The sequence below is a fragment of the Colias eurytheme genome, chromosome 28 (genome assembly GCF_061535395.1).
Source record: "Colias eurytheme isolate Ceu_HAF_F1 chromosome 28, ilColEury1 Martin Lab GWU primary, whole genome shotgun sequence".
Lineage (NCBI taxonomy): Eukaryota > Metazoa > Arthropoda > Insecta > Lepidoptera > Pieridae > Colias > Colias eurytheme.
In genome coordinates, this window is record NC_143007.1 from 4,385,498 (window position 1) to 4,406,193 (window position 20,696).

The 20,696-nt window shown below is 34.4% G+C and overlaps 1 protein-coding gene across 3 annotated transcripts; it reads right to left on the minus strand.

Annotated features, from left to right (window-relative positions):
• Positions 1 to 855: 855 nt before the first annotated feature.
• On the minus strand, positions 856 to 19,462 carry LOC149896603 (thyroglobulin-like). Of its 3 annotated transcripts, none has more exons than XM_090117533.1 (9): positions 19,202 to 19,462; positions 8,389 to 8,524; positions 7,781 to 7,885; positions 7,123 to 7,258; positions 6,665 to 6,744; positions 2,159 to 2,368; positions 1,683 to 1,896; positions 1,373 to 1,458; positions 856 to 1,052 (listed from the first exon to the last, which is right to left on the minus strand). In XM_090117533.1, the coding sequence occupies exons 1-9, from the start codon at positions 19,202 to 19,204 to the stop codon at positions 859 to 861; spliced, it is 1,164 nt and encodes a 387-aa protein (XP_089973659.1). In that variant the 5' UTR covers positions 19,205 to 19,462; the 3' UTR covers positions 856 to 858. The 3 variants fall into 3 exon arrangements, with proteins under 3 accessions (XP_089973659.1, XP_089973657.1, XP_089973658.1); XM_090117531.1 differs by lacking the exon at positions 19,202 to 19,462 and adding an exon at positions 9,815 to 9,967; XM_090117532.1 differs by lacking the exon at positions 19,202 to 19,462 and adding an exon at positions 9,811 to 9,928.
• Between the last annotated feature and the right edge of the window lie 1,234 nt (positions 19,463 to 20,696).

A 20,696-nucleotide genomic window follows, 5' to 3' on the forward strand; every position in this document is an offset into this window, starting at 1 on the left:
TGACGTATTGACGTATGACAGTGCAGTCAAACTAGTGCTGCCTGCGTGCTAATAAATCGGTTACAGAACCGATTTTGTGATCATGAGTTAATGAAAAACAATGTGAGAGGAAAACTGTTTGTAGTCTTTATAAAATAGAGATACATTTTTACCAGTTATATATTATAATTTATAATAGATAAAATATAGAACTGGAATTGTTAAAATGGTATTAGATGACAAAATTGTTGGTATTGAAGACTAATGAAAACAGTGTTACAGTGATAAGGTATTTTCACTATAACTAAAATATTTAAAAAGTTACGTATTATTGTAAATTATTACTTAAGTAAGCGATAGAAAAAAAATATTTATATATTTTGTTAACACATAGAGATTATAGATAATAAGACGTCTAATTGAATAAATAAATGTTTGAGTTTAAGTTTGTACATACTATACATAATGATCTATATTCTATTCTATAAGAATACTAGCGGTCCGCCCCGGCTTCGCCCGTGGTACATATGAAAAATAGATGTTGGCCGATTCTCAGACTTACCCGATATATGCACAGAAAATTACATGAGAATCGGTCCACCCGTTTCGGAGGAGTATGCAGACTAACATTGTGACACAAGAATTTTATACTATATTATAAGAAGATTATCGCCTTGTGTATTGAATTTTTATTTTATCTTAACTTCAGATAAACATAGATTCATTAGAACGCGTTCAATAAAAAAGAGATTATAATGTCATTATAAAAGGCTGTTGACTATTATTTTATTTGACTTAATACATCCATTGCTACAAATGCTTAACATTTCTATATACTTTTATAATAAAACAACAAATAAACTTTATAAAAATATTTATTCAACAATGTTGCCAGTCTTGTGTGAAACATGGCAAGCTCCGAACATTCTGTTGTTCTTTCCCCACTTGTCGTCCATCAGAGTCCACACAACGACACACACCGCGATAGCATTGAATCGGTCTAAAGTTGCCGTTTTTGCAACACACCGGCCGTGACGCTTGTGAGCTCATCAATGATGACGTTAATGCACACTCTGTAAAGAAATTAAAAACTTATTAATTTCATTAATTTTAGAAGGGAATAGAAATTTTGTTTTTCTAGGCATGACTATAAGGATTATTTACATTTACGATGTACTCTCAATGTAATTGATAGTTTTTTTAAGCTTATTCACAATTACCTTAAATAAGATTAAAATATGTATAATAACAGTCATGTATTTTTTACTGTATAGTAGCTTCTAAATAATTAATTTAAAATTAGCTAACAACGAACCAACCAAGTAAAAAAGTAAATTATAGTGTTACCATCTCAAATTTCTTCCTCCAAATAATAAAAAAAATATCTACTCACTGCAATCCATAGACTTATATTCCGGAGTATTGGGTTGCGCTTCGTAATCTCCAATTCTAACTGATCGTTCGTTCATGCATATTTTACTGAAACAAGAAATGTATATTTAGTTAATCTGACAAAATATATTTTAAAATATCCAATTATACTTGATTTTTGTGTTTTTAACGCTTAAGCCAACAAATTACGGAGGAGGTGACGTAAAAAGAGTAATATAAACAGAGCTTAAATAGCTCAAGAAATAAAACGAGGCAATATATTCAATTTTACTACACATCCCTAAAATATTGGTTATATTTTATTTCCTTACCTGCCATTTGCCGTCCGACCAACACGACTCGATGTACCATCAGGAAGACACTCCATGTCATCAAACGTGTTAAAGTAATCCATAATAAAACCAGCTTCTTCGCTTTCTTTGATAATTTTCTTCTTGTTCTCAATATTCATGAAGCATGGAGTCGTGTAATTGTACGGTGGTTCACCCTCAAAAAGTTCAGGGAACAAATCCAGATCCTCGTTATCTATGAAACAATAATTAGGTAAATATGTTATTTTTTTCTAGCTAGTTGTATATCACCTTTTATCGTTTCAGATTTGGAACTCTTAATCTGTACTAATATTATAATTTAAATGTGAAAGTAACTCTGTCGATCTCGATCTTCGCCGATCTTCACATTTCAACCACAGACCCGATTTAAATGAAATTAAATGTCGAATGAAAGTGCGAAAGATAGGCTTAATATAATGTGCTTCTATCATTTAAATGACGTATAGTAAACTTACAACAGCTTAAGTCTGATATCTTTTGTTCATCTAAATGTATGCTATTGCTTCCCACTCTTTCTCCAGTTATTCTGTTCACGCAAAAACATGATCTACCCACACATTGCACAGGGTTGAAATTCCCATCCGATGAACATTTGGGTCCAGCTACAGGAAATTGTACTTTCCTGTCAATTATCTTCTTTATTTGTTCGTGGAAACGGGAACAACCTGAAAACCATTATAGATAAAATGTCTGCATATTTTTATAATATACTAGCGGTCCGCCCCGACTTCGCCCGTGGTACATGTTTACGTTTTCTCTACATAAGAACCATCCTCGTACTTCAAGGAATATAATAAAAAAAGAATTATCGAAATCGGTTCAGCCGTTCTCGAGTTATGCGCTTACCAACACATTTTGCGATTCATTTTTATATATAAGACTAGCGGTCCGCCCCGGCTTCGCCCGTGGTACATGTTTACGTTTTCTCTACATAAGAACCATCCTCGTACTTCCAGGAATATAATAAAAAAAGAATTATCGAAATCGGTTCAGCCGTTCTCGAGTTATGCGCTTACCAACACATTTTGCGATTCATTTTTATATATAAGACTAGCTGGTGCGTTGTGCGCGGGCTGCAAGCAGCCCGCGATCCCCTTTTGCCCCTGGGTTGAAGCAATAGGGCAGTCATTTGAAAATGCATCAAAATCCCCCGTCAATTTGTTATTATTTGCCAACAGCGATTCCACAGTCAATCGGAAGTGCTTATAAATTCCCAATTCAAATATTTTCTATTTTGAAATGCTGTCGACCTTCGAGGGTGCGTGGTGCGCGGGCTGCAAGCAGCCCGCGAGTCTCTTTTGCCTCTGGGTTTAAGCAATAGGGCAGTCATTTGAAAATGCATTCGAATTTCCTGTCCATTTGTTACATCTGCTAACAGCGATTCTACAGTCAGTCGGTAATGCTTATAAAATCTCCATTCAAGTATTTTCCACTTCGAGAGGCTGCGCACCTTCGAGGGTGCGTAGTGCGCGAGCTGCAAGCAGCTCGCGGCTCATCCCAGGGCAGAAATCTTCAGTCAGTTGAAAATGCATAAAAATTCCCCTTCAATTTGTTAATATCTGCTAACAGCGATTCCACAGTCAATCGGAAGTGCTTATAAATTTCCCATTCAAATATTTTCTATACCGGGAGGCTGTCCACCTTCGAGGGAGCGTGGTGCGCGGGCTGCAAGCAGCCCGCGAAGCATCCCAGGGCAGAAATCTTCAGTCATTTGAAAATGCATTAAAATTCCCCGTCAATTTGCTATTATCTGCTAACAGCGATTCCACAGTCAATCGGAAGTGCTTATAAATTTCCCATTCAAATATTTATTACTATTCCGTGGGGCTGTCCACCTTCGAGAGTGCGTGGTGCGCGAGCTGCAAGCAGCTCGCGGCTCATCCCAGGGCAGAAATCTTCAGTCATTTGAAAATGTATTTGAATTTCCTGTCCATTTGTTACATCTGCTAACAGCGATTCTACAGTCAGTCGAAACTGTTTATAAATTACTTATTGAAATATTGGTTAAATTATTGAAACGTGATCCCCGAATTTCATCATTTTGAGGTGTCTAATCGATAGTGGGCAGTGACTTTTCCTTATAAACTGTTAAAGAGTTTACTTAACCCGCTCGTCGCTTCGCTCCTCGCTACCTATTTGAATATTTACGCCGGCCGCTGACGTGACTTGCTCGCTTCGCTCGCTTGGCTAGTGCGGTAGTTCAAAAGTTAACCTAACTGGCTCGTCGCTTCGCTCCTCGCTACTTCTTTGAATATTTACGCCGGCCGCTGACGTGACTTGCTCGCTTCGCTCGCTTGGCTAGTGCGGTAGTTCAAAAGTTAACCTAACTGGCTCGTCGCTTCGCTCCTCGCTACTTCTTTGAATATTTACGCCGGCCGCTGACGTGACTTGCTCGCTTCGCTCGCTTGGCTAGTGCGGTAGTTCAAAAGTTAACCTAACTCGCTCGTCGCTTCGCTCCTCGCTACTTCTTTGAATATTTACGCCGGCCGCTGAGGTGACTTGCTCGCTTCGCTCGCTTGGCTAGTGCAGTAGTTCAAAAGTTAACCTAACTCGCTCGTCGCTTCGCTCCTCGCTACTTCTTTGAATATTTACGCCGGCCGCTGACGTGACTTGCTCGCTTCGCTCGCTTGGCTAGTGCGGTAGTTCAAAAGTTAACCTAACTCGCTCGTCGCTTCGCTCCCCGCAACCTATTTGAATATTTACGCCAGCCGCTGCCGTGATTCGCTCGCTTCACTCGCTTGGCTCGTGCGGTAGTTCAAAAGTTAATAAATATTTTCTACTCCGGGAGGCTGTCGACCTTCAAGGTTGCGCGGTGCGCGGGCAGCAAGCAGCCCTCGGTGCCGTCTTTTGCCGTTGCTATTCAATTACCCTTCCTACTATGGAAATTTCCATACAAAATTTTCGAAAAAAAAAATTTCGCTTTTTACCAAAAATTATTATATGCCTGGAAGCGGACCAGGTTTTGAAGCATTTTTTACTTCGGCGACCCCGACCTAAGTGCCACCGGTTCAGAGAGCCGTTGAATTTCGTGATGTATGGAAAATGGAAACCAGGGGTCGGAGAGAGATTCTGAGTATGTAGTTTTGTAAATATGGCCGATAAGAGCACAAAAGTCAATTTTCAGACCGATCGTAAAGTAACTGGCGCCACCATCTTGCTTTGAAAAATTGGCCATTTTTGAAAAAAAAATTGCGTCCAATTTGAAATTTCTCCATTGCCCTGGTAGCGCCCCATCTTCCTGATCATTTTTTAGTTCTACATCCCCCACCTATCTGGCGCCGTTTCGGAGAGCCGTCGAATTTCGCGTTGTATGAAACTCGGAAACCAGCGATGGAAACTCGATTATGAGTATCACACCTTAATGTGCGGCTCGATTAAAGCCCCTGTGCCAAGTTTCAGCGCGATCGGCCCAGAAATGGCCGTTTTAGAAATTGTATGGCGGCGGCCATTTTTCCGCCATTTTGAATTTTTTTCACTATCTGTGGTAATTGCTCGAGGTCTACTACACATTTAGTTTGAGCACCCCAGATGTAGCTGCTACCGTTTGCGCGGGCCGTTGACCGTCTCCGCGGGCTGTGAGAAAGTTCAAAATTTCGGATTTTTCTGGATATCCTAGGAGCTAGGCGAGTATGAATGCATCATTGGTGTGTTTCTCCGTTGCGCCACCTCGTCTAAATTTACGTTTTTATGTTTGCGCCAAAAATGGAAAAATTCCAAAATCGAGCGACCCACTATGGCTCCCTGGTAGCGTCCCAGGGTGGTGATCATTTTTAGTTCCGACACCCCCCACCCAACTCGCACCGTTTCCGCGGGCCGTTGGATTTTCCAATGTATGAAAGTCGGAAACTGGGGCCCGGAGCCACTCGAACGGGGCACCGATCGATTCGCCGGCTCGCACAGAGCACGTGTGCCAAATTTGAGACGTAAGGATTCATAAACGGCGATTTTGGCAAAGTACGGCGGCCATCTTGTTTTCGCGAAAATCCCCATTTTTCCACCTCCCCTGGTAATCGCCACCAGTTCTGAGCATTTTTTGTTCAGACACCCCCCCTCCAGGTACCACCGTTTTTGCGCACCTCCAGGGGTCCACTTGGTTTTCGAAGATGATCGAGATCGCTATATTTTTCCTCTGCTCACTCGGCGCACCTCTACACAATCACATAATTATCCCCCCCACTTTCCGCGTAGTTTCCGAGAAAACCGATGTCAGTCAGTGAGTCAGTGGTAGTGTAGCTTTATATATATATGACTAGCGGTCCGCCCCGGCTTCGCCCGTGGTACATATTTACGTTTTCTCTACATAAGAACCATCCTCATACTTCAAGGAATATAATAAAAATAATTTGGAAAATCCAAAAGTGCACGCCTCATAATTTTTTTTTAATAAATATTTATTAATTATTATTTTTGTTTATTTAATAACAATTAAACCACATCGAATCAGACCCTGAAAAATGAAAGGGTTCTATTCCTGAGCATACTCAAGCGTAAGAGAAAAAAAAAGACTCGATTAGTAAAGTATTTCGGTCGCTATCGTGTTAACAAGAAAAAGGATCCGCACATACAGACACACGGACGTCCAAGACAGAACTTTTTTAAACTGTTTTTTAACTAGTTTAAATAACAAAAATGACATCCAAAATATCATGAACGTTAAAAATAGTGTTTTTTCTTAATATGTGTGTGTATGTATTATCTTACAAGTGCAATGTATGATACATAAAGACATTTTAAGTTTGAAAAATCAGATGTTTTGCGCGAAGTGACAGTAGTACCCACCTCAACGCTTCGCTTATGAGGCGTGCAAAAGAATTATCGAAATCGGTTCAGCCGTTCTCGAGTTATGCGCTTACCAACACATTTTGGGATTCATTTTTATATATGTAATAAGATTATACTATATGACCGTCTCCTAGCTTTCCCATACATTAAATTTATATTATAATAATGTATATACTTACCGCAAGGCATATTTTGTAAAGGACCTGTATACAAAACTTCGCCAAACAAACGTTCACCATCTTCAGACTGACAAAAACATCTGTAAATAAAGTAATGAATCAATTTAAATATGTATTTTAGCACAATAATCTTAAACTTAGCATCATGTCAGTTTCTTAATTAATTCACTATTATTATCATTTATAACGCAATAGTAACACAATAATGTTATTGAAACGAAAGCGATTCAAACGTCGATTAAATTTCTATTAAGTTACTCTAAAAAAATCTTTCATCGCCAATTTAAAAACGTGTTGGTTTAATTCTATAAAAAATATTAATATATTTTTTCTTATTTAGATATTACTCATCTCCAAGGAATATATAGCAACTAATTAGCTCTTTACACATTTTTAATTTCTCATATTAATAAATGATTAATAATCGATTTCCGATTTTTCAAAAGCACATCACTCACGATTGCGTGGGCACGCAGTGGAACGCGGCAAACTTCCCTTTCTCGTCGCAATATGGCCGTTTTTCAAACGCACCCACTTCGCCGCGGGAAAATCTTTCATCGTAATCGTCTTGTAAGTCGTGGCATTTTGTTTTCACTGAAAGTTAAATTAATTGTTGTATTTTTATAAACGTTAAGGTGTTTTTAGTGTAATAATTCCAATAAGGTGGGCACTTGGGTAGGCACTTTTAATTTATAAAAAGGTAAGTTTTTACGGTAGTTGAGGTATATTTTTGTAAATAATTTCTTTCGTCTATGGCACTTAACTATACCAAAAGAAAATAACGCAATATTTTATACTTTAAATATTCATTTTTACGTATGCTTAACACGATCGATGTGTAATGTTTAGGCATAGTTACAAAAGTAGGTAAGTAGATAGATTATTGCCTTATATACCACATCGAGATAGTATGTACTACCACAGACTAATAATAATATACTACGTATACAAGTACTACGTACATAGTTGCAATACCGTCACGTCAAGGAGTAAAGCGACAATTTTTCTATCTTGGAACTTGGAACTTGGAACTTGCCAAAGAAGTTTCACTTCTGACACGTGTGCAGCACACACGCTCTTATTTAAATTAATCGTTATAAAGGATTAAATACCCACTTCTAACACACTTCCTCGTGTCTTCATCACACATGAGCCCATGCCCGCATCTACCAATGGTGATACCATCGCCAGGACCACCAATACTACAGTCTTTGTTCTGTTCTGAAAAATAAAGGTATATAAGTACTAGCTTTTCGCCCGCAGCTTCGCCCATATATTCAAATTAAAGCAGCATAGCTCCTGTTCACGTAGAATTTTAATCTTATATATAAAAAAATGAATCGCAAAATGTGTTGGTAAGCGCATAACTCGAGAACGGCTGAACCGATTTCGATAATTCTTTTTTTATTATATTCCTTGAAGTACGAGGATGGTTCTTATGTAGAGAAAACGTAAACATGTACCACGGGCGAAGCCGGGGCGGACCGCTAGTATAATAATAAATATAATATTTTGAAAACGGCATCGTTATTACAAGACGTGGCCCTATTGTAAAAATGTATCAAGATCAGATGTTTGTGTATGGCAAAGGGTAGGTCGACGTTTTGAATGAATGACTTGCAAATTACTTGCTGGTAGCAGATTGGTAAAGCTTATAATATATTGGCCAATATATTTTTTGTATGCTAAACATATGCTAAATTATAACCTACATGAATACTCACGATAAAGCGGTAAACAATATTCGCAGCAGTTGCACAAACTAGGTGAGGGTAGATTGAGTCCGGAATGTGTCGCATTATTGTACCGGCAGTCGGGCGCGGTGGACGCACACCGGTTTTTTGCGTCTAGTAGATGAGTCTGGAAATTGAAAGTTAGATATAGCATTTAATGCTTTATAAATAAAATTATTTTAAAGAATAGAAAAATGCCGATCATGAGACGGTATTCGAATAGAAAGTGTCTTTCGCCTTGCCGGGGCGAATCCCGCCTCGTGATTAAATTTTTTAATTTTAATAACTAGGATAATTCTCTAAATGTTAATAATTAGGACAATTAAATATATGGCATTATTATCTATCATTTAAAATGTAAAATTTTTAGAAGAGCAACTACAAAGTTGCTAATTTGTGGAAACTACTGTCCGAACGGGTACGGGGTAGGTTAGAGAAATTACGACGTCCATACAACGGACATGGACCAAAAAGTTATAACTATTATTCATAATATTCATTTCCAAGATTCGTTTACATACATCTAATATTCTAATATTCTAATATCTAATATATCTATTCTAATATTCTAATATCTAATATATCTATTCTAATATTCTAATATTCTAATATATATTATAAAGGCGAAAGTTTGTAAGGATGTATGGATGTATGGATGTTTGTTACTCTTTTACGTAAAAACTACTGAACCGATTACAATGAAATTTAGCACACGTATAGAGGGTAACTTGGATTAACACATAGGATAGTTTTTATCCCGGAAATCCCACGTGAACGGGAACTATGCGGGTTTTCCTTTGCAAACGCGGGCGAAGCCGCGGGCGGAAATCTAGTTTCCTATACAAAATCTGCTGGTTCATCTCAGATTGTTTTAATTATAGCATGGTATTATACTAATATCTATTAGATCTATATCCTTTGGGATAAACCCATAATTTGCGGAAACAAACCAATGTTCATTGTATTGTAGTATCTAATCCATACTAATATTATAAATGCGAAAGTAACTCTGTCTGTCTGTCTGTTACTCAATCACGCCTAAACTACTGAACCACTTTGCATGAAATTTGGTATGGAGATATTTTGATACCTGAGAAAGGACATAGGCTACCTTTTATTGCGAAATATGTACCACGGGCGAAGCCGGGGCGGACCTCTAGTTGGACTATAAGACTATCCATGATAAATGCCTACTTCTCAAACGGGCTAAAGCAGTTTTGTCACTTTTTCATATTCATCACCATTAAAAATAAAACCTTGTATATTGTTATCTACATAACCTCTTCAAAGATGACTAATGTACAGAAATTTATTACCTACCTACTTATTCACTGATTTATATCTAATTGTGTATTTATTGTGTTATTTAGACCTAATTGTGATAATTAAATATGTATATCTAAAAATAAATACCCACTCTACAAAATCCATTTTCACACAGCACATCACTAGAAACAACCACAAAACTTGACAAAAAACATAAAAATAAAACCAGGGCGGCCATCTTTGGCAAATAATTAAACGACACTGATTTCATTAAATCTATTGATAAGTTATCAAGTATTATCAGAATATCGATGTTTTATTATTCTTTGTTTATAAAGGAAATGCGTTGTTATTCTATTAAATGGCCACTTAACTTGTTTTAAACCCCGGTATAACTCGGGACACAAAATAGGCAATGTTTTTTATTCAAGACTAAAAGAAATTTTAGTCACTAGGTGGGATTCGAACCCCTCTTTCGCCTGGATGCGACATTCATTTATAAAGCATTTGAATGCTATAAAACTAAATAAAAAATAGGCTATGTTACTCGGTAAAAATGTTGATTTCTTATGGTAGAATTTTTTTATGTAATCGTAGTTAACAAAGTATTAAATTTGAAAGGTAATTTTGTAAAATTTTGACAAAATAAAGGATAGGAAAGGAACTAAGACAAATAAAACAACGAAATTAAATATATAATTCCCTTAGATTACAATTAATAATTCCATAATATAATATGCATTGTGTAGAGTTGTGTTGAATTATTAACCGAGGGTTAAAATGTAGGAGCTTATTTTAACGACACTTATTTTAATGAAACCTTTGCTTCCAATAAGCAACACCAAGCCTTTAAAAATAAAGTGCTTGCATAAAAATCGTACATACCTACGCATAAATTTAATTCATAGTAAAAAACTTTAGCATCCATTCGACAAACGAAAACGGTTTGATTAAACAAGTATAATATCTTTAATTTTCTGTATGCATATCAAAATATACCAATAATATACAAAAACACTATTACAATAAACACGTAATAAATAAATGAAGTATATTCTCCTAAATATTCCTTAAAATCTTTCTTCATTGCATCCAAATTGTTATAGTTTGAACTTTGAAGCCTGGTAAAACCAACCTAATTTTCCGTTCCTTATTTATCACATCTCTTATCAACGATAAGGCAGTGCACTTATTTACATTGTTGGGTAATGAAGATGACACTATGTATATATGATGTGTGATAAAATGATAAATTAATTTTACGAGATTTTTGGTTGTTTCATAATGTGGTGTTGCTATCTGTACCTACCTTTTTAGATACTTAAGTACCTATTTTTGTTTACTAGAACCTATACTAGCTTTCCGCCCGCGCTTTCAAAGGAAAACCCGCATAGTTCCCGTTCCCGTAGGATTTCCGGGATAAAACCTATCCTATGTGTTAATCCAAGTTACCCTCTATATGTGTGCTAAATTTCATTGTAATCGGTTCAGTAGTTTTTACGTGAAAGAGTAACAAACATCCATACATCCATACATCCATAAATCCTTACAAACTTTCGCCTTTATAATAGTATTAAGATATCATAAAAATATTATTAACTCAACCTCAAATTAATTACATTTAATATTATATTTGCTATTTGATATTCAGGTTGCTAGATGAAAGCTAATATTTGATAACAAGATAACAAATACATTGCAGTATGATTAACTGACATGACTTTGATATGAAATATTCTGAAAAACATTCAAGTTTTTTAGATTTTAAAGATATAGATGCACATGCCTGTAGGGCTATTATCCACATCTTCCTGATACGCTATGATTAGCTTATCTAACAGTTAAAATGATCAATGAAAAATTACAACGTAGAACTACAAAGACATAGATTAGCTAATAAGTGACTAATTATTGCCTTACAGTTAAACTTTTATTTAGAAAAAGTAGTTATTAGTTTACCAGAATACGTCAGAGGGTGCGGTGGGTTCATTATAAATTATAATATTAACCATATTTGTTTAGAATGATCGATTGATGATTTGCAAAAAAAAATGAAATATTTATCAGGATCTGTAATGAAAAATGTAATCAGTTTGTTTATCATGTCATAAACAACAACATAACACATACACAAAACCGATGATAATATACCACAGTCTGGCAGTTAATAATGAATTAAAAAAACTCACAGTTTTACATAATAAAACAAATGCTTATACGATAAAAAATATAATTGGAACAACGAAATATATCACAATCATATCACAATAGAAACAATTCGCTTCCTTGCAACGCATCTTCATAAAAGTCAATAAATACGACGATCTTCGTTCTCCATATATTTTAGAACCTTCTAGAACATTCTCGAAGCTTCTGGAACCTTCTCGAAGCTTCTCAATCCATGATGAACCAGCATCCGTTCATAAAGAGAGCAACTCCATGACAGTGTTTAAATGCAATACTGTCGACGGATAGCTCTCTTCATTAACAGATTATTGGCGATTCCAAATCCTGTTTTATAATTACAAAAGTATAAACATAATTTACAATAATAAAATGAAATTAAACACATCTATACCTATATATAAAACTCAAAGGTGACTGATATAGTGATCTATCAACGCACAGCCCAAACCACTGGACGTATCGGGCTGAAATTTGGCATGCAGGTAGATGTCATAACGTCGCGTAGGCGTCCCCTAAGAAAGGATTTTAAGGATAGGTTTTATCCCGGAAATCCCACGGGAACGGGAACATTGCGGGTTTTTCTTTGAAAACGCGGGCGAAGCCGCGGGCGGAAAGCTAGTTTTACAATAAAAATATGAATTAGTTACAAGTAGGTGTAGAGCAATTTCCTGAAAACATCTCATCTCTTTTTTTTATAAGCACCTATAACCTTGTTTCTGTCAGGTAATATCCCACCAAAAACATAAAATGAAAAACATTTTAGCCAAGTTCAATAGTCGACTTAATTTGCCGTAAAAAGAATTGTGATCTAAATGTGTGCCAAGTTCTGTAGACAGTCCAGAAATTTATTTACAAAGATGTATTAAGTTCTTAGGTGAACTGAAAACTCAATTGTTTTAATTTCCCTTAGAGAACAAGGTTTATTCCAAAATATGACTTTTTAAATTTGAATAATATAATTATTTTCACAAAGCAAACAACTAATGACCTATTGAACCTCATAATTTGACTTGGCTAGTTTTTAGAACCTCACAAAATATGAACAGACAAATACTAGCCTCAAAATTACGTAAAATTCCTTATTCTAAAAATATTACAAGCATATACAAAAAAATATTTACATTCACAGAACAATTAAAATAAGAACAACGTACCTACAATTTGCACGTTACAACCTACCTTATCCCATTGCAATCCGAAAAAATATTGTAAAGTACTTACACAAGCACAAATAAAAAAACAGAAGCAAATTCATGAAATTATTGATTGATCATCGATCTTGATAATTGTACAAAGTTTAAACTAAATCGGTCCGTTTAAAATGGCTCAAAATCAAGTCTAGGAGGCGGTGACAAACATGCAGGTGAAGCTAATACAAGCTTTTTATGAAGCAGTAAATACAAATAGGCGACTTATAACAGGACATACAAAAAGTTTAACATAGTATATTATAACAAAACTAGTTTCAAACTCAAACTCAACCATTTATTTATTCAATTAGTCTTCTTCTAGAAGCACGTATCATCATTACATATTTTTAACATTAACCACCGATTCGGAAAGCAGTATCTATGGAGAAGAACCGACAAGAAACTCCATAGTTGCTCTTTTAAATCATGCTCCATATCATGTAGGATTTGTTATACGACAAAAGCAAGCAAACGTGCTGTTACAATTATCACCAGCTAATAGGGATGTCATGTTGGTTACCGTTACAAATTGTCATGTTTAAATGTGCTATTTTTTACCCGACATCGTCAGTAGTTATTTAAGATCATCATAAAATATTATGTACGCTATCTTTAGGATACGCGCAGTTTTTATAGTAATTTTCCATGAAAAAACTAATCAATAAAACAAAACAGAAAGATACTACATATATCATTTTTGGAATTCACCTTTCAACATTCAATTTTCTAATAATCCTACAAAGTCATAAATTTCTTTCAGCAGAATTGTTGAATGAAACAGAACATTAGCGACAAACCTATACATTGCACATGCAAACATACAGGTGATGAGGTGAAGCTAATAAAAGGTAAAATCTACGAATTACGATAAGCTTTGACTTCTATTCTTTCGTAAAACTTTAGCTAAAGTCTCTGCTTCCCGTAAAATCCTCCTTGAAAGAGACGTCTTTACTAGCTTGCGTAAAAACTTTGCTTTTTTCAATAGCATTAGATTATTAAATTTGAGCAAAAGCGGATAAATTACGTATATACTGCCAATTATTGCACTTTTTAAAATAGTATATGCTAGATTTTGAAGTGTTTTTCCATCTTAGCTCTTAATTAATTTCACCCATCTTTTAATCTACCATATTATCGGGAATGAAGTATAGGTACCTACAAGATGTCTGAAAATTCTTCAAAGTTAGAGACTTCATTTGAAATATCCAACTTAGAAACATAACTAATAACTTAAACAATATTCGTAATTGTTATACGTAAAACACATATTTCCATGTATTATAGTATTCAAAGGCAAAGTCTTTAGAAACACCACCGCCATACAAATGGTTTGAGACAATTAGCGTCCACGTATTGTTGTTTGTGTGTTTGTCTTGTTATGCAAGTGACCTATTTAGTATATTAGTATGCAACGGTTTCACTCATGTAGGTGTAACAAAATGGTAGTGTTTTGAAAAATGTATTGGAAACCGATTTTTGAATGCTACGAGAAGTGGTTTAGTTTAAACATAGTATAAAGGTTATCTTTATACTATGGTTTAAACTTTAAACGTAGTTAATACTATTTTTAGCATTAAATTCAATATTTATAATTAGATCACGCTTGGATATTTGTAAATTTTTTGTGAATAGACAAAGTCATTTGAAAAAATTTTTGGGGACGGGCTATTCAAAATGATTCTTATATGTAGTTGATTTTTATATTTATGCCAACAAATTTCAAATTGATAATCTACATAATATGCTGAGACTCAATTTGACCGACTTTAAAGGAAAATTTTTAGTCAAACTTTTGAACAACACATAATCTAGGATCGATGACAATACAACTTTACAATAATTTCATGAGTTTAAGCGTGTTTTTTATCGATATGTCCATGTTCTGTTACAATTCCTGTTGCCAAGGGAAAAATGTCAATTTATTAAAAACGTATCAGTCAACACGGCAAGTTCACTTAAACAATTATCGACTACCATCTAACCGTGTGAACTGCTGGTTCACGAAAGTTTAGTTTGATTGTCGGCTTTTGGAGGTTAACCGTTAGTTAAGTTTAAACTGCGTTTGCGTAGTTTGTATAAAATATACCGGATATTTAGTGGAGTGACAGGTTAATATGATAATAATGCTTATTTCGTGGGCTGTTAATATATATTATATCATAAGGATATAGCTAACGCTAGTCAAAGCACAAAATAATAACTAGTAGCTAGGTCAAAGTTAGGATTAAAATCCCGTATAAAACACTATTATTTGAATATTGTTTCTAGGCAGGGGCGTAGCTACCGCCGTATCAGCCGTATCAATTATACGGGGCCCCCGCGCCAAGGGGGCCCCCAACGTGCGCTTTTGTGAGAAATCTTAACCCTTCCTAAGGGCCCTCAAACAAATTTTTATACGGGGCCCCACCAAGGCACGCTACGCTTCTGTTTCTAGGTGATCTTTCAGTATTGCTAGCATGAAAAAAATACTAAAATATTCAGTTTAAAAAATAAAAATTCAATCGAATAACTAATCACATGTTCTTCTTCAGTATTATTGCATACTAATAGCGTATAGTTATAGTAATTTATGACCCATTCTCTTGCAAATATTAAAATCTTTTGTTTAGGAAGTTACGTGTAGCAAGCCTGTACGGTAAAGATTATTAAATAGGACATACATCACATGTATGAGAATTTATATGGCAAGGTAATTTAGTTATATTATCAATCAAGTTTGGTTCCGCAGTGGGGGAAAATATTTTTATAGATTTATTAATTACTAGCGGTCCGCAAGCTAGAGAAGAAAACATGAATTTTTTGTCGTAATTTTGTGTGTATGCAAAACTACAAGTCCCTTCGCGCTAGTATACCAATAGTGGGACACACTGTATATTGTACATATCTCTTTTAGACTCGATTTTGACCTACTTTAAACGGACAGATTTAATTCAAACTTTGTACACTTAACAAGGATTGATGACATTACAATTTACAATAATATTTACATGTAGTAGGATGATCATATTTCAGCTTTTTTGTCTATTCTAAGGGTAAGGGCAAAAATGTACTTTTGGTATGTATATCATTGCACCGACATATTTTAATAGTTATTCCATTTACACAGTGTCTTATGGAATCTATCTATAGGAAAAAATGAATATATTACTCACAATTCACATGCCAAAGCAATATGAACTCTATTACATTATAATATAGTCTATTATCACACGATCTACAGTTACACCTGCTCAAATAATGTAGCTTCCGTGACAAAAGATTTGGAATGCTCAAATACATAATATTAAAAGATGTCTCACTATTTTGTATTTTAATCTATAGATTTACACGTGTTATATACAAACTAACTACTAACTTGACCCGGCTTCGTCCGGGTTTATCTGGGATAAAAACAAGAGTAATACAATATCACTCAGAAAACGATCCAGTAGGTGTTTAGTTCATTCCTCTACTATACAAGTTTATCTAATCTAAAACATTGTAAAGATTTTTTTTTACTACTAGATTTTTTTTTTTAAATTACACAATTTATTTACTACTAGCTGCGTTATTGTGTCCTATTCCCCTTTTTCATGTTGTTTCTCCATAAAAACCTTCCTCGTGCCTTACAAACGTTAATTTAAAATTTTCGGAATTGGTCTAGCCGTTTTCGAGTTTTACGGTAAGCAACACATTTGGCAATTCCTTTTTATTATGTAGATTAGGAACTGGATCGATTTTAAATTCAATTTTATTTTATTTATTATATGACCGCTCGCGTGGTTCACTTTATCTTATGATACCGTTTCCCATACAAGCCCTCGAGAAAGATATATCTAGTATCTATTTGCAATCTCTGCTCTATCTATCAATATTCAAGTATGAAAACGTATCAGGTAGACAGAGTTTATTTTATAGATAACTAGCTTACCGCCCGCGGCTTCGCCCGCTTTGTCACTACTAAATTATATACTAAAACCACAACTAAAACCTAATAAATTATTTAGTAAAACCTTCCTCTTGAATCGCTCTATCTATTAAAAAAACCGCATGAAAATCCGTTGCGTATTTTTAAAGATGTAAGCATATAAAGGGACATAGGGAGTATAGGGACAGAGAAAGCGACTTTGTTTTATACTACCTACTTATGTATTTTATAGATAATATATATTTTTATACTTTTCTACGTTCCACACTTGTTTATAAAAAAAAAAACAAATAAATATTTCCATCTCTACATAATAATATTATCATCAACTTTTCTGTCCGTTTGTTCGCAATAAACTCAAAAACTAGGTACTGCACTGATTTTAATTACGTTTTCACTAATGCACAGGACTTTCTCAAACACATTTTAACCAAAAATATTTATTTTCTAAATCAATTTCGATGAAATTAGGTACCTATTGATATTCTCTATTCTCTATCTATTCTTTGTTATACATAGGCTCTAACCATCGTCCTTCTAAACCTCGCCAAATGTGTCAAGTGTGCAAAAATAATTATACCCTGAGTGCAAACAGCACATTCGTTACAAAACATATTCTTACCGACATACATTTATTGTGTAATATCTATTTATTTTATTATTATATATTTGTGACGTAGGTGCGATGGTTAACCTCCTTTCTATTGAAATTCTATGTCTATGATTTGAACGCGCACAGGGGCCGTATTATTGTTTTAGCCTGGCGACGGGCAGCCGCTGACGCGACGGGGTCACGGAAGAATCCTACCATACCCGTGGCCCCGTCGTTGATGCGGCTTGACGGAACACAGTGGGGTTTTGGTCGGTAGGAATCCGACATAACCCACGGCCCCTTCCCCGGAGGCCGTGGGTCAGGGGCCGTATTATGACCTCTTATTCCCAGTCAGTTTACGCCGTGAATTGAACAGACTGGCAAATTCATATTATGATCGCAATATGAATTTGCCAGTCAGTTCAATTCACGGCGTTATCTGCAGTCTGGAAATAACTGCTCTATTTTTTAAATTTTGTTTTTTTTTATGGCCATGTGTAGATAATAGAAATAGGACGATAATTTTCGAAAAATAAGTATGTTTAGCAAAAAACGAAACCTCTTTGTGCCATAAGCACATTGCACACTCTTCCAAATTATTGTCAGAACTAGACCAAATCTAAATGAAATATTATATAGCTGTTAAAAAAAAATTATCATCATCGGTTCTCACATTTGAAGGTTCTGAAGCAACAAACACAAAAAATACAATCGAATAGAGATTATCTTTGCGAAGTCAGTTTATAAACTATATTTTTTACCTCGTTCACAAAAGTTAACTTCTTAGTTTCTTACCTATTTTTTCGCAGTAAGCTTAACTATAATTTTACCTCGTTCACAAATTTAACTTCCTTCTTATTTATCGTGCTCTTTTAAAGTAAAATAACCGTATCACAAAATCCACTTAAAACTAACTAAACATAAACGCTCCATTTCTACACTATCAAAGTTTACTGCTCTTAATCTAAGATATCGTTGTATTTGCACAGCATGGCCATGGATGGCATTAGATGGTATTTCAACTGCAAACATTGGCTCATTAAAACACCTACGTTAATAACGCAATGAAATAGGGCGCGAAAATATTTTAACTTTTTTAATTTGAACTATTTTTTATCTGTGTCGAGCTGTCAAATGAAATATTTGATTTCTATTCGTTCTTTCTGCAAGATTAATTATTATTATAAAAATTGAATTAGAGAACCATTATATTTTTAACTATTATCTATATTGTATTTATCTATTAATTTTTGAGGTACGTGATTAGAAACAGTATTAAGTCGATACAATGTTACTTTAAGCATAACTAGTTAAAAATTTAATTACTTTTTTATTCATCGCCTTTCAAACTGGTTAAGTTCTTATCAGTAAGGACATGAAAATCCCTCAAATATGTTTAATATTATGAATTATCAAACTAACAAGTTTTTTAACAACGGTGGAACCTAAATAATATAATCTATAGAATTATTACCACTTAAAATATATATAACTAAAGTTCGAATTTTTATGAAATCCTTGTATAGAAAACAGTCAGTATACTAACTAGGTACATGAAAATTAGATAAAAAAAATACTAACAATAATTCTATGTGTTAACATTACAATAAATTAATATATATGAAATCCTTTGATAATTATAGAAATAAAAAAAAATCTCACCATTTCAGGACGCAGTTTCTACGATACTCTATCTGAAAATGTTCAGCCATCTTGAATCACATGTTTATCTCATTTCTTGACATAGACGCCCAGCTCTTTCGTCATGTGACCAATCAAAAGCCAGCGGTTCTATTTACAAACGTTTGTTTTAAAATCATTTATCATCCAATCAAGTTATTGCATGGGATTTGTGAAACGATTTTCCGAACGCAAATATGCCGCCAAAATTTGACATGTCACTGACACTAATTCGAAGTATAAATAGTTCGAACTACCAAACTACCAAAGAGATTTCAAATTTTAATTGCGCAATGCGTACAGGACTAATTTGAAACAATTTTAGTTGATTAGAGTCACTAATTGGGTGTTAATTTTATGGAAAAATTGTAAAACGAACACGGTTCAGGTGGTGGTTTACGTAAAAATGGCGTCAAGTGTTACAAGTTGGGCGCTTTATACAAAGTTCCCTGTTACGTCACTCATGCACGCGGGACGAACATTATTCGTATTTTCTTATCGCTTTAGGCAGTTTACTTACTAGCGTTTGATCGTAGCGTTTTAATCGGAGGTTTGCAAAATTATTTCATACATTTTTGATGTTTTCTTTTACTTTACCTAGTTTTAAATCGTAACTAAATGTTGAGATTGTTTTCAATGTTTCATTAATTTAATAGCTTATGTATTAATATTTAATACGTACCTCATATACCTAGATATTTTTAATTTAGAGAATTAAGTGTTTTTGGATTTGGATCAACATTTTTAGATTACTATATTACATTTCTAGTAAATACTAAAAGCTGTGAAAATGAGACATCAATCTCTTCCAATCATTTTATTTTCATAGCATTTTATATACTATTTACTGAAGACAAGAGCCTTCCTTTTGTTCTATACGATGAATAAAATTTTCCTAAATGCATTAAAAATACTAATTGTAACTATTTCGATTAAAACACTGTATATTTGAACACTGATTTTGTTGAAAGATCGTGATCTTTCAACAAAATCAGTGTGATCTTTCAACAAAATTACAATTAGTATTTTGATGTTACAATAGCTTTAAAATGTGAACAAAGGCTTTTCCCTATCTGCCTTCTGAGATACAGGTAATTAGGTACCTAGTTCAGAAGGAAGGGCAATATTGTAATGTTATATTTGAAGTTGCTAATATAACATTACAATATGATTATTTATAACATTACTCCGAGTCGCATGTATTAAATATAATAAAACAAAATAAAATTATATTTAATACATGCGACTCGGAGTATTATTAATTATTGTGTTGGAACTAGAAATTTATAATTTTAGCAATAATTGTTCCTTCATCTATGCTATAAGACTTTGTTTTATCCAAATTTCAATACTCTGTGTTCACGGGAAATACCCTGTAGGTTTTTATTACCTTGCGAATGGCGAAAATATGCAGCAAAAGCGGCTGTATTTTTTTACTGCGTTGGCTTGTAAGTTTCATTTTTTCACAGCTTCAAGG

Coding starts and splice junctions, on each gene's coding strand:
- LOC149896603 (XM_090117531.1), bottom strand. CDS start 9,934: ATGAAATCAGTGTCGTTTAATTATTTGCCAAAGATGGCCGCCCTGGTT. Junction 8,525..9,814: donor GTGAAAATGGATTTTGTAGA/GTGGGTATTTAT, acceptor TTCAATTTCCAG/ACTCATCTACTAGACGCAAA. Junction 2,369..6,664: donor TTTACAAAATATGCCTTGCG/GTAAGTATATAC, acceptor AATGGTTTTCAG/GTTGTTCCCGTTTCCACGAA.